This window comes from Salvelinus alpinus, chromosome 12 (genome assembly GCF_045679555.1).
Source record: "Salvelinus alpinus chromosome 12, SLU_Salpinus.1, whole genome shotgun sequence".
In the NCBI taxonomy this organism is placed as follows: Eukaryota; Metazoa; Chordata; class Actinopteri; order Salmoniformes; family Salmonidae; genus Salvelinus; species Salvelinus alpinus.
In genome coordinates, this window is record NC_092097.1 from 17,010,022 (window position 1) to 17,023,446 (window position 13,425).

The window sequence follows — 13,425 nt, forward strand, 5'->3', positions numbered from 1 at the left end:
CACATAAAAATAACTTTTTCTGTTAAATTCCCATGTACCAAATGAAAAATAGAAAGTTAAATGGGTTTCCATCGCATTTTCAACTCTACTGATGGTTTTATCACAACAACTGTTGCGTTATATAGCGAAGGTGGCTACAATGGTTTTGACACGTGCACTTTAAATCATCATCTTGCAGCGGGTAGGCTACCTACATTATGAGATTATTATGGTTAACAGTGATATTATTTGTATTTGTCAAACGGCAGCCAAGCATCGATAATCATATCACCAGAATAAGACCCTCGATATTTATTGTAAAGGAGCATCAAGCTCATCACCTTGCACTTTCACCACCCTGTGAAGTTCTTCATAACTTATTTCATCTGTAGCCTAATAAACTGTATGGTTTCCCGAGTCATAGTGGGAAGACCACACAATATATCATCGCATGACTCCAAGTTTACTTCAATATGATGGTTTATATTTCAATATTTGCACATAAAAGGTGTTTCCAATCACCATTTCTCGCATAATACATTTTATAGAGACAAAAAGATCCCACCATGTCGAACAAACAAATTGTCTGTTGGCATTTCCATCAGCCCGGTCGTGACTTTTTTCATGTGTCAGGTAAATCATCTGCATGAAATGGTGGAAAACTGGTGATGGAAACGTTGTTACAGTGTTGTTGCTACAAATGGCACCTTGGTAAAAAAATAAATACATGGAATTGCAAAAAATCATGCACCTTGTATCTACATTGTTATATTCTAAACGTGCATAAATTGAGTCTCAGAGTTAGAGATGATCTATTTGCTATAGAAATACCATTTATAAAACATGAACCATCAAATTGGGATAGATTAAGGAAAAGAGATCTAAAGACTGAGGTCACACTTGTTTGACTTTCAGAGTAAACCGTGACGACCTTCTGGGAAATGTGGCTGCAGCTGGCGGAAGCCAAGGGGCCTGGGTCAAAGGTCATGAAAAGAAAATGAGAGCGGCGTGAGAGAGGTAAACAAAGAAAATAAAAACTGATATGAGGACTGTGAGAAGACACAAAAGAGAGTGAGGGAGGACACAGACAGACGGGAAGATGAATAGATAGAGAAGAAAAAAAAACATCTCATTCCATTGACTGGTGTGTATGTTTAGAGAGGAGTTGCTCCTGCCTGCCAACTCTGGATACAGGGTGGTGACAGAGACAGGCAGAGAGGGCTACTCAGACACACAGGCCTAAATATACCACAGTCTGGGCTGCATTTCAGGAAACCTGCAGAGAGAGGGGTGTATGGATGCTGCTCCAGCCTAGCCCGGGCCAAGCCAGAGCAGTTTCAGCCTGACTGGGACACTCCCACATACAGCCTCCCCCTATGCCTGGGTCATATGCCAGCTGTAGATACACACACTCCCCCTTTCAGGGCCTGCAGTGCTTCTGGGCTAGGCTGAGCTCAATGTGACGAGCTGGCCTGGCAGACTCGTGCAGCAGCATATTTCTCTAAATCAAATCAAATATATTTCTCACATACAGACTTTACCATGAAATGCTTAGTCTTTTCCAACAATGCAGTTGCAATGTAAGAAAATTAACAAATAGATAAAAATAAAATATTAACATAATAAAATAACAATAACGAGGCTATATACAGGCTATATGTAAGGAGTACCTATAGAGTCAGTGTACTAGAGTTTGAGGGAGTTGGGTGAGTGATTGAGGTAATATGTAGGTAGGGGGTGAAAAGCAGATTAAGTGTTCAGCAGTTTATTGGCTTTGGGGTAGAAGCTGTTCAGGAGCCTTTTGGTCAGAGACTTGGCGCCCCAGGACTACTTGCCGTGCGGTCGCAGAGAGAACAGACAAAGTTGGGTGGCTGGAGTCTTTGACAATTTGTAGGGCCTTCCTCTGACACCACCTGGTATAGAGATCCTGGATGGCAGAGAGCTCGGCCCCAGTGATGTACTGAGGTATATGCACTACCCTCTGTAGAGCCTTGCGGTGATGTAGCCAGTCAAGCCTACCGGCTGTTGCCTACCCTCACCACCTGGGGGCATCCCATCAGAAAGTCCAATATCCAATTGCAGAGGGAGGTGTTTAATCCCAGGATCCTTATTTTAGTGATTGGAGGGCACTATGGTGATGAATGCTGAGCTGTAGTCAATGAACCGCATTCTAAGTGTTCCTTTTGTCCAGGTTGGTAAAGTGCAGTGTGGAGTGCAATAGAGATTGCGTCATCTGTGGATCTGTTGAGGCGGTATGCGAATTGGAGTGGGTCCAGGGTGAGCATTTTCTTGTTTGCTTATGGTCTTATACAGCTCGTTGTGTGCAGTCTTAGTGCCATCATCGGTTTGTGGTGGTAAATAGACAACTATAAAAAAAGAAAACTCTCTTGGTAAATAGTGTGGTCTACAGCTTATCATGAGGTATTCTAACTCAGGCGAGCAGAACCTCGAAACTTCCTTAATATTAGAGATTGCGCACCAACAGTTTCTCTGATCACGTTGATAGGATCGTCTCGAACGGAGCTCATCCAGTTCTTTTCCAATGATTGCACGTTTGCCAATAGAACGGAGGGTAATGGCGACTTATCCACTCGCCATCGCAGTCTCGTTAGATATCCGGCACGTCAACCTCTATAGCGCCGCCGCCTCCGAGTGACGGGGATTTGGGCCCGTTCTGGGATGAGCATTATGTCCTTTGCCTCTGATTCGTTGAAATAGAAGTCCTCAACCAAATCAGGTTATTGATCTCTATTTTGATGTCCAGAAGCTCTTTTCAATCATATGAAATGATGGATGAAACATGTTAGGAGCAGCACAAAAGAAAAACACACAAAATAGCACATTTGATCAGGAGCAGCTTTGAGTATGACTATCTGAGGCCTCCCGAGTGGCGCAGTGGTCTAAGGCACTGTATTGCAGTGCTAGAGGCGTCACTACAGACGGTGATTGGGAGTCCCATAGGGCGACGCACAGTTGGCCCAGCGTTGTCCGGGTTAGGGGAAGGCCTGGCTGGGGGGGGTTTACTTGGCTCACCGCGCTCTAGCGACTCCCTGTGGCGAGCCGGGCGCCTGCAGGCTGACCATGGTCGTCAGTTGAAAGACTATTTCCTCCCACACATTGGTGTGGCTGGCTTCCGTGTTAAGCAAGACGGGTGTTATAAGAAGCGCGGCTTGGTGGGTCATGTTTCGGAGGACGCATAACTCGACCTTCGCCTCCCGAGCGTGTTGGGAAGTTGCAGCAATGAGACAAGATCGAAAATGTGGGAGAAAAAAGGGTGTCAAAAAAAAATCTAAATAATTATAATAATAAAAATGTTTAACTATTGGTCAGGAGCCCGTAAAACGGCGGCCATCCCCTCCAGCACGATTATCCATATACCACTAGAGGCCACTGTTTACTGTCTAACCAGTGTTTATGAGTGCTGGAGAGTACAGAGAGAGACAAAGACATACAGTAAGTGCCAGATTGAGAGCATGTATGTTTGGGCTACTACCTGCTGTGTCTGTGTCCTGCGTAAAGAACTGGATGGCCATTTGAACCTTCCCAGAAGGCTGCAGGTCTACCCAGAATTCAGCACAGCCATTGCCCTTCTTACAGCGCTCGGCCAGCACGGACACGCCCACCGTGGCCTCGGCCAATGGTTCCTCTGTGGTCTTCATCAGAATCACCTGCAGGACACGGCCCTCATAGATGTGGGCGTCGAAACAGGACTTCCAGGCTGGGTACATAGTGGGTTTCCTCTGGACCAGGGTCTTCCCCCGCTCTGGAGAGCGAGAGGAGCGAGGGAGAGAGATGAGTTACACTACTACATTCAGATTACACATGTGCATGTCATAAAGTGTGGTTGTGTACATGTGAAAGGGAGGGAGATAGAGAAAAAGGTGAGAGGGAGAGGTGTGTGTATATACAGTTTGGTAGTACCCTATGGGTAGTGCTACTGACCAGTGCTGAGGGACTCCTTCATCTTAATGGCACAGAAGGGAGCGTTAGTCAGGGGGGGCAGGACCCCCACATCAAACGCATTAAAGGCGATGCGCAGGAAGGGTTCCATGGTGACCACTCAGCCAGCAGCCTCCTGTAAAACAGACACAGTCAGGGTTACAATTATGAAAGACATAAGGTCGCACAGCACAAACAAACACTCATATCCTAAAAACACGAAGTAGCCTAGCTGTAGGCACAGCTGTGGGCCACCAAAGAGACAGGAAATACAGAGGAAGTGGAAGCTACCAGCTGTCACGTACCATGCTAAAATAAAACCCTACATTGCGACATCAGAGGGGTGAAAGACTCAGAAGAAGAAGAAATTCCTCTCCTGTCCCAGGGACTGTGTGAGAGAGTTAGAGAGAGAGCAATATAAGACAGCGGGAGAAGAAGAGACAATCAGACAGAAAATCAAAGGGATCAGAAACACACGCCACATTAAGTCACAGAGAGGGAGAGTGCTCTAAATTTGGTGCGCCGGCATTTCCTTTCCCTCCGCCAATAGTTTTTTTTGGCTGACTTAAGACACGCCATTGAGATGTAGTCCTAGGGGTCCTTTCCTGGGTCATGAGGCCAACCAAATCCCTACACCTGTAAAAACCTTCCCTATCGAAACCCAGAAAGGATGAGGTCGGTTTTGACGATATAGTGACTAAAACCTCTACCAAAGCGGAGACCAGGGGCATAGAGGAGACAAGGCTGTGAGACAGCTGACTGGATACACAGCACAGCAACACAAAAGACTGTGGCCAGCATGTTGATTGTGAACTCCACAATCCTACATACCACAAAAGGCCTGACAATGTTTCCCGTACAGCTTCAAAGCTAAACAAACCACATTTTTTCATGAAGGCTGCACATACTGTCAAAGGATACATGACGTTGGCTGGATAAATGTGAACTGGTAAGTCCAGTAAGACTGCTCACTCCTCAGCTTACTGCTACCAACAATTTGAAAGGTGACAGCCTAAATCTTCAGTTGCTTTTTAAGAATGCCATGTAGTTTCCCGGGTTAGGACACCTTTTGTTCCTACATGTCGGGGAATCAATGTCTTTCATAACCCAACAGGTCTAATTAGGGCTGGGAATTGCCAGGGACCTCACAATATAATACTATCACGATAGGTGCCGATACAATATGTATTGCAATTTGCACGATTGTCTTTGTATTGCGATTTCAATGTTCCAAATAAATTGCTCTATAAAAATAAAGAGAGTTGCACACTCTATATACAGTACCAGTCAACGGTTAGGACACACCTACTCATTCAAGGCTTTTTCTTTATTTGTACTATTTTCTACATTGTAGAATAATAGTGAAGACATGAAAACTACGATAACACATATGGAATCATGTAGTAAACAAAAAAAAGGGTTAAACAAATCAAAATATTTTTTATTTTAGATTCTTCAAAGTAGCCAGCCACCCTTTGCCTTGATGACAGCTTTGGACACTCTTGGCATTCTCGCAACCAGCTTCACCTGGAATGCTTTTCCAACAGACTGTGTGAAATCAGGCCTTCATGGTCGAATTGTTGCAAAGAAACCACTACTAAAAAGGACACCAATAAGAAGAAGAGAATTGCTTGGGCCAACAAACACGAGCAATGGACATTAGACCGGTGAAAATCTGTCCTTCAGTCTGATGAGTCGAAATTTGAGATTTTTGGTTACAAACGCTGTGTCTTTGTGAGACACAGAATAGGTGAACGGATGATTGCCGCATGTGTGTTTCCCACTGTGAAGCATGGAAGAGGAGATGTGATGGAATGGGGGTGCTTTGCTGGTGACACTGTCAGTGATTTTATTTAGAATTCAAGGCACACTTAACCGGCATGGCTACCACAGCATTCTGCAGCGATACGCCATCCCATCTGGTTTGCGCTTATCATTTGTTTTTCAAAAGGACAATGACCCAACATACCTCCAGGCTGTGTAAGGGCTATTTGACCAAGAAGGAGAGTGATGGAGTGCTGTATCAGATGACCAGGCCTCCACAATCACCCGACCTCAACCCAGTTGAGATGGTTTGGGATGAGATAGACCGCAGAGTGAAGGAAAAGCAGCCAACAAGTGCTCAGCATATGTGGGAACTCCTTCAAGACTGTTGGAAAATCATTCCTTGTGAAGCTGGTTGAGAGAACGCCAAGCTGCAAAGCTGTCATCAAGGCAAAGGGTGGCTACTTTGAAGAAAATATTTTGATTTGTTGAACACTCTTTTTGGTTACTACATGATTCCATATGTGTTATTTCATAGACGATGTCTTCACTATTATTCTACAATGTAGAAAATAGTAAAACTAAAGAAAAACCCTTGAACGAGTAGGTGTGCCCAAACTTTTGACTGGTACTCCATATATGAGTATGCGACTCTTTATTTTTTATAGTTTACAGTTTATTCACTGTTAGTCAGCACCTCTAAACTAAATTCATTTTTCTCTGTGTGTCCAGCTCATGCTTTACATTACCCAAATATATTGCTCATCATGTCTGCTGCAGAGGGACAAGAGAGATCCATGAGAAAACTGCTGAAAGTGTAGATTCTCCCACTATTTAAAAAGATAAGAGGGTGCAGGCAACTAGCGCAAAAATATTGCGAGATCGTCAAAACTATTCGATACATCGTCAAAAATAATATGCAGCTGTATCCATTTCCCCCCCATCACTAAGGCTAATGGTAAGTGAGTGAATGGTGAACTACCTTCTTACATCAGAATAGCTTTTTTAGGCCAAAACATTTGAACAGCGGAGCTACAGTTCGTCACAGAGTTAGCATGCCAAAGAGGCAGCATTAGCCTACATCATAATTCCCCAAGCAGCCATGAAATCCTACAGAATTCCTTCAAGAATTTCCACACAGCCATTTCTTGTGAGCTTTGTGTTGTAACTACCCCACTTTCCTCTTTTCAGTCTTTGTGGCAATACTCATGTGGATTAACAAACTGTGATTTCAGTGAAGTACTACTCTGTAACCCAACTAATGTGACATCTCGTGACTCAAGCCACTCAGAAGTCCTATGGCTGTTCTTAACAAAGCTCTATAGTGTTGGTACAGTGTGGTACTAGCTAAGGATATGATATGGTCTTACCCTTTAACTTCTCGGCATCACAGCATACAGTATGTACTGCCAATGTAGTGGTACAAGTGTCCTTGTGTGTAAAGAGATAAATCATTCAGACACTGCTTTGTGTTCATGCTCATTTTCACATTATTGCATGTCAGTCATTATCTGGGTTAGTCATGTAGACTGGAACACCTTGTGGCATTGAGGAGCATTCAGCTCAGTTACTGGTATTGTACATGTCTGAAGTCAGAACTGGTTCTGGTTTCATTAGGTTAACTAATTCTGAGAATCTGTAGTATTGTTCTTACTCATTTCCCTCTCCGGGACTTAAAGTGAACTGTGAATCTGATCCCATTGCGGGATAGTAGTTAGTGATATTGGGTGATATCCCGATTTTCATACCGTTTCTGTACCATACCAGGGTATACAGTATTACCAAATGTGCACACAAAACATGATAGGCAACAGGGATCTTGATCCAGGAGGGGATTGAATGTATCTGCTGTAACCAAGAAGCTTGACATCTAGCAAGTTAGCAAACCAAATGCATAGCTGGAGCCCTGAGCTGGATATAATTTATTTGACACATCTTAGATTTCTTATAGTTATACTTAACTTATAAGCAGTGACGCAGCACGTATTGAAAATCATACCGTCGGTATTTTGAAATACCCCGGTATACAGTATATCACCCAAGCCTAATGGCCTGAGGTCAAGAGGGCTGAAACAGTTGGGAGTGAAACTCTCCCACTGTCTTCCTCCGCCCACGCACTACCCATGTAGATAAACACAAAAGATATGGTTGCATGGGAAATTGGGAATCCCTGCTTCCGGAAGTAGACTTGAGTCGACTTGGAAATAAGCCCAAAAAGCAACTAAAAACTGGATGCCAGCGGTCTGAAACAGCTACAGTACATTGCATAACATTGATATATACCATAGACATAGTAAATACATTTGCGCTCTCTTGTAGACTGGCAGCCATATGCACACAATGTTGTAAAAGTTGTAAAAGAGAGAGCTGTTGTCTCCCCAGAGAGACTGGAAAAAATGTGCACAAGCAGCCAGGGAGGGAGTGTGCAAAAAAAACAGGAGAGGGGAAAGAGAGACGGAGGGAAACAGCGGAGGTGGGCAGCATACTGGAAGGCAGGCTAGTGGACAGGAGTGAAAATCAAACATTACCGACATATACAGTCTTCAGACCTCTCGAGAGTGGAGTCACAGAGACGTCCACTTGAAGAGGCCGTGGGTAGAATAGGTTTCTCTGTGTGTGTGTTTTCTTTAGGGAATATGACTTGGAGCCAGAGGGTCTCAACTGTGCTATTTAGATTAGGCACTCAAGTAACTATTTAGCTGTTGTGCTGAAATTATAGGGCCAGAGTAACCATAAATATAAAACTAAAATATCGCATTTAGGTACAGTACGTGTAAATATACACTGAGTGTACAAAACATTAAGAACACCTGCTCTTTCCATGACAGACTGACTAGGTCAACCCAGGTGAAAGTGATGATCCCTTATTAATGTCACTTAAATCCACTTCAAATCAGTATGGATGAAGGGGAGGAGACAGGTTAAGGAAGGATTTTTAATCATTGAGACAATTCAGATATGGATTGTGTATGTGTGCTATTCAGCGGGTGAATGGGCAAGACAAAAGTTGTAAGTGCATTTAAACGGGGTATGGTAGAAGGTGCCAGGTGCACCGGTTTGACTGTATCAAGAACTGCAACGCTGCTGGGTTTTTCACACTCAACAGTTTCCTGTGTGTATCAAGAATGGTCCAACACCCATATGACATCAAGCCAACTTGACTCAACCTTGGGAAGCATTGGAGTCAACATGGGCCAGCATCCCTGTGGAAAGCTTGACACCTTTTACAGTCCATGCCCCGACAAATTGAGGCTGTTCTTAGGGCAAAAGTGGGTGCAACTCAATATTAGGAACGTGTTCCCAATGTTTTGTACACTCAGTGTATATATCTTGAGGGAAGGAATATTCAGTGGAACAACACAGACCGGTATACATTCGTAGAAAGGTTGGCATTCAAGAGAGATGTCATTAGAGAGGGAGGCAGTGGCCTCAGCACTAAGCACAGGGCTCTGCCCAAGCAGGACTGGCAGGTTTAGACTGGGAGCTTCTGTTTGGCTCAATCATCATAAATCATCCTAATTATTAGCTGAACTGCTATCTACAGTATGGGACAGGGACAATGACAATGACAGTGCGTTTCCATCATGCAGTGTTTCAGTAGCTGTTGACTCCTGGCTGCTACCTACATACATGGATTAGTAATCTTTGCCTCTCATAGTTGGTTAAAGTCACATGATGCACACCAGATGTTATCAATGTCTCCGGCTGATGTCCACTGAAACACTTATCTTTCATCTTTTAGACTACAAAAGCACAGACACCTGCAACTTTTACATGTTGATGTTGGGACGGTGGCTGGAGATAATGAATTTGATGTTGAAAAAGGGTGAACATTCCCTTTAAAGCTGGAATCCTTAAATGGTGAAACTGCCACGTCCATTTGTGATATTACAATATCAAAAAAAGTTACTGAAAACAAAGAAAACCCAATAACAATTACAATGTCTGTGGGGCTGACAGTGGCGCCGTTTCCCTCTACTGTGGATGCCATATTTGGGACGGCAAGTAGCCTAGTGGTTAGAGCGTTGGACTAGTGACCGAAAGGTTGCAAGATTGAATCCCCGAGCTGACAAGGTAAAAATCTGTCGTTCTGCCCCTGTTCCTAGGCTGTATTTGAAAATAAGAATTTGTTCTTAACAGACTTGCCTAGTTAAATAAAATAAAAATATTTAAGAGTGGAGGAGGTTCCGGCCAATAAGGAGTTCCAGGAGAATACAGATGACTAGGTTTATAAAGGTGAACAGCTGAGGGAATTTCCATGTAAAAAGCCACAGTGAGCTCTAACGTAAAGTTTATAGGAGTACATCATATTTGGTTTCAAATGAAAGCTAAGGGTCTATCTTTTTTGGAAATGAAGGCATATGTAAAATGTTTCAACCATTTTCCATCCTAAAAATTAGGACTAACCTTAGATTTCTGGTCACACAAATGGAAAAGAGGTTTTAGGAAACATCTTGCAGAAAAAGTATTTTAAAAGTATTAGAAATACATCAAAGCACAATAATGTTGAAGAACCTGCCAACTACCAACATTTATATTTAGTTTAGCAGAAATAATGTTGAAGAACCCTGCCAACTACCAACATTTATATTTAGTTTAGCAGAAATCCTTTGCCTTCTGTAAATTGAAGAAATATTTCCTAGTGTCTTGTCTTTCGGTTACCAAAACCCCACAAATCTGTAAGATAATTTTCAAAATGTCATCCTTCATGAGGAGGGAGGATAATGAAAGTTCACAGTAACTAAAATGTGTCATTCTGTTAACAAAGCTGTCAACAAGGCAAAGGGCGACTACTTTGAAGAATCTCAAATATATTTTGATTTGTTTAACACTTTTTTGCTTACTACATGATTCCAATATGTGTTATTTCATAATGTTGATGTCTTCACTATTATTCTACAATGTAGAAAATAGTAAAAATAAAGAAAAACCCTTGAATGAGTAGGTTTGTCCAAGCTTTTGACTGGTACTGTACGTTTTTAACCTGAGCACTGCTGCGTGAGGGAGAGGCTGGCAGTCTATTGCTGCAGCTGCGGAGGTTATACGGGGAGAGCAGACTGAGGGAGGGAGAGAGAGAGAGACACCAAGGCAACTCTGCTACAGCAAAGAGTAGCTTGAGGCCACATGCTGCACATTCTCCCCAACCCCATTCCGATAAAAGAACAGCCTATCGGTTGGTTGCTCGTTGTAGACTACTCCTTCTCATTTTGCTAAATGTTATATTGCATTAGTGAACTCTCACTCCACCTGCTACACATTGAGCCTCTCTTTGCCACTTTGACTGGCCAACAAAAACAACAAGCTACACATGTGAAGGCTACTGGTCTTTTTTATGGCGGCATCAAACACACACATCATAAAAAAGACATTGAAAAGTTGTACGTTTTATTAAATGAATTATTTGAAATGTCATGGTATATCCTTGTATGTACCAATGTCACATGGATATTTTAATTTCATTTAGAAAAATAATTTTCAGGGTTAAAAATCAGGTCAAAATAGGCCTATATATATATATATATGAACCAATCAGACATCTGTTACACAAGTTTGGACAGTACAGTATAATTTACTCTACTGTACTGTGATGTCCAAACTTGTGAAACATAGACATCTTTGATTGGTACAGATTTGGTCCGGTCCGGACCATCCACATTTCTAAATGTTTTTTTTTGGGGGTGCTGAGCTCATTAGAATAATAGCCAGTGTGTAGAATAATACCCAAATATGCAAGGGAGGATATTACGTGTTTCTACCTTTTGTGTACCGATAAGGATACGTCACTATGAAGAGAATGACATTCATAATTACGCATTTCTGTATTGTACAGATCAGGGACCCATGACCTAATTCTGTTACCATCATTCTGTTACCGTGTGTTAATCGACTTCACTTACACGTAGTAATACCAAGTAGTAATAGGTAGTTCAACAACCCAACATTTTTTTCAAACTCAAGGGGTTATATCATAGCTGACACCCCATTCTTTCTGCAGAATTTAACTGTTTTTTTGGAAAACGTGGTCACAACTGAGGGAGATTTTACCGTCATTCTGTTACCAAATTTTACATCTGCACTGTTCTTTGAGTTCATGTGTTTTTGTAAAATGTTCTGTGGAAATTGTTAAAGGTACTCCTTGTGCATAGAGTTGAATGGTTTGTTTAACTTTTCCCATCAATGGATTTAGTTAGGAATACTTTTAAAGTGAACATTTGGAATTGACCAATATGTTCTGATGATGACAGAACTGAAGAAGAGATTTCCCACAGATACCAGGAGGTGCTTTTGGCAATAAAGCCTTATATAATGTTACTGTATAGAATACTGTCAGAGGTAGAGCTTCTTTAAAAACACCCTAAATCAAAGACCTAGTTTTCTGCTCTTATTATATAGATACAGGTGAAAGGTGGGACTAGGTGGGCAGAAAGACCTGCTTTAAAGGGGCAGGTCAGGGAAAATGTGGAGTTTTCTGTGTTTTATATATGCCCACAATATGAGATTGGAAAAATACTGTGAAATTGTGAAAATTATGATAATGCCATTTTAGTGTAAGAGCTGTTTGAAGACACCGGCTGAAATATCAGCTTGTTTGGCTAGGTGAGGTTTTTGGACGTATAATTTAATAAAAGAGAGTTAGCCCTGCTCTCTGCCAATAACATCTAGTTAAGGTTACACATCCCTCCCATTAGGCTCCTCCAATTAGGCCCCTCTCTCAGACCACTCCCAGACTGTCCGAGCAAAATTCTTGCTTAGAGAAATTGCATTTTGCTATGAAATAATTTAAAACAGCAAAGTAATTCATTGTTACCCAGAAATGATGTGATATTGAGATGCCCTGTGGATGCCATACTAAGATTTGTGGGAATCCTCTCTGACCACACATACAGCAGGCTGTTTTAGGACAAATGGGTGGAACCAAACAGCTGACCTGATGGTCTGTTTACTGTAGACGAATAAACAGTCAGTCTCATCTTCTTTTCTATCGCTCTATCAAACACGCTCTCTCTCATACTGTACACGGTCTGCTGCTGGGCTGGCTCAGGGTCTGTGTTGGTCCATTAATCAAAGTGCCTTGATGTGAATTCTCTGTTCAACAACCGAATATGGATCTGTCAATCTGTCTGTGTTCACAATGAGTGTGTAGAGTATGTGCACAGGCCCCATCACAACCAAATGTGCACTCAACAGGGAAATATGACAAACACAGCTGGTGCACAATGTTAAGAATGAATCTTACACAAACCATTTTCCAGGCAGTGGGATTCCTCGAGCACCAGGATTATGAGATTAGAACCCAGGCTATTCCATGCCAAGCTCAATTCAGTTCAAACAGCATTTTGTCACTCTGACTCCAAGACTGAGCAGCGAAGACTGTGTCCTCTGAACGGTAAAAGGCTCTGTGCTGTTGACAAAGTTCTACTTAGACCTAGATGGCCAGAGTGACTGGAACCTGAGATGTGAGAGCGAGGAGAGATGGGGGGGAAGAAACGTCTCCAACCAGAGGACAGGGTGGGTCTATTGAGCAGGGCCAGGCCCAGCCCTAGCAATTACAGTTAAGCAAACAGCCTCCACGCAATAATGAACCTGAACCTACGTCAGCCTGGATTAGATAATAGCTACTGTGTGTCAACTCAAAGAAGAATGTTTTCTACTGAAGTTATTGCTCATTGTGAGGACTGAAATTGCCATTTTGACTTTGGAAAAAAAGGGCGTCAGTGTAATTTACTACTCTATGTCTGTTAA

At 42.5% G+C, this 13,425-nt stretch overlaps 1 protein-coding gene across 3 annotated transcripts in view; it reads right to left on the reverse strand.

Moving 5' to 3' along the window:
• Positions 1 to 13,425, reverse strand: part of LOC139535625 (protein kinase C delta type-like) — a 38,376-nt gene that overhangs the window by 9,760 nt on the left and 15,191 nt on the right. For 2 of the 3 annotated variants that reach the window (XM_071335225.1, XM_071335223.1), the window contains exons 2-3: positions 3,922 to 4,054; positions 3,473 to 3,742 (exon numbers count right to left, since the gene is read on the reverse strand). In XM_071335225.1, the coding sequence (XP_071191326.1) occupies positions 3,473 to 3,742; positions 3,922 to 4,030 (379 nt within the window). In that variant the 5' untranslated portion in view covers positions 4,031 to 4,054. Of the gene's footprint in view, positions 1 to 3,472; positions 3,743 to 3,921; positions 4,055 to 4,223; positions 4,329 to 13,425 lie in introns of those variants that run through there. The other variant, XM_071335224.1, reaches the window with a different exon arrangement.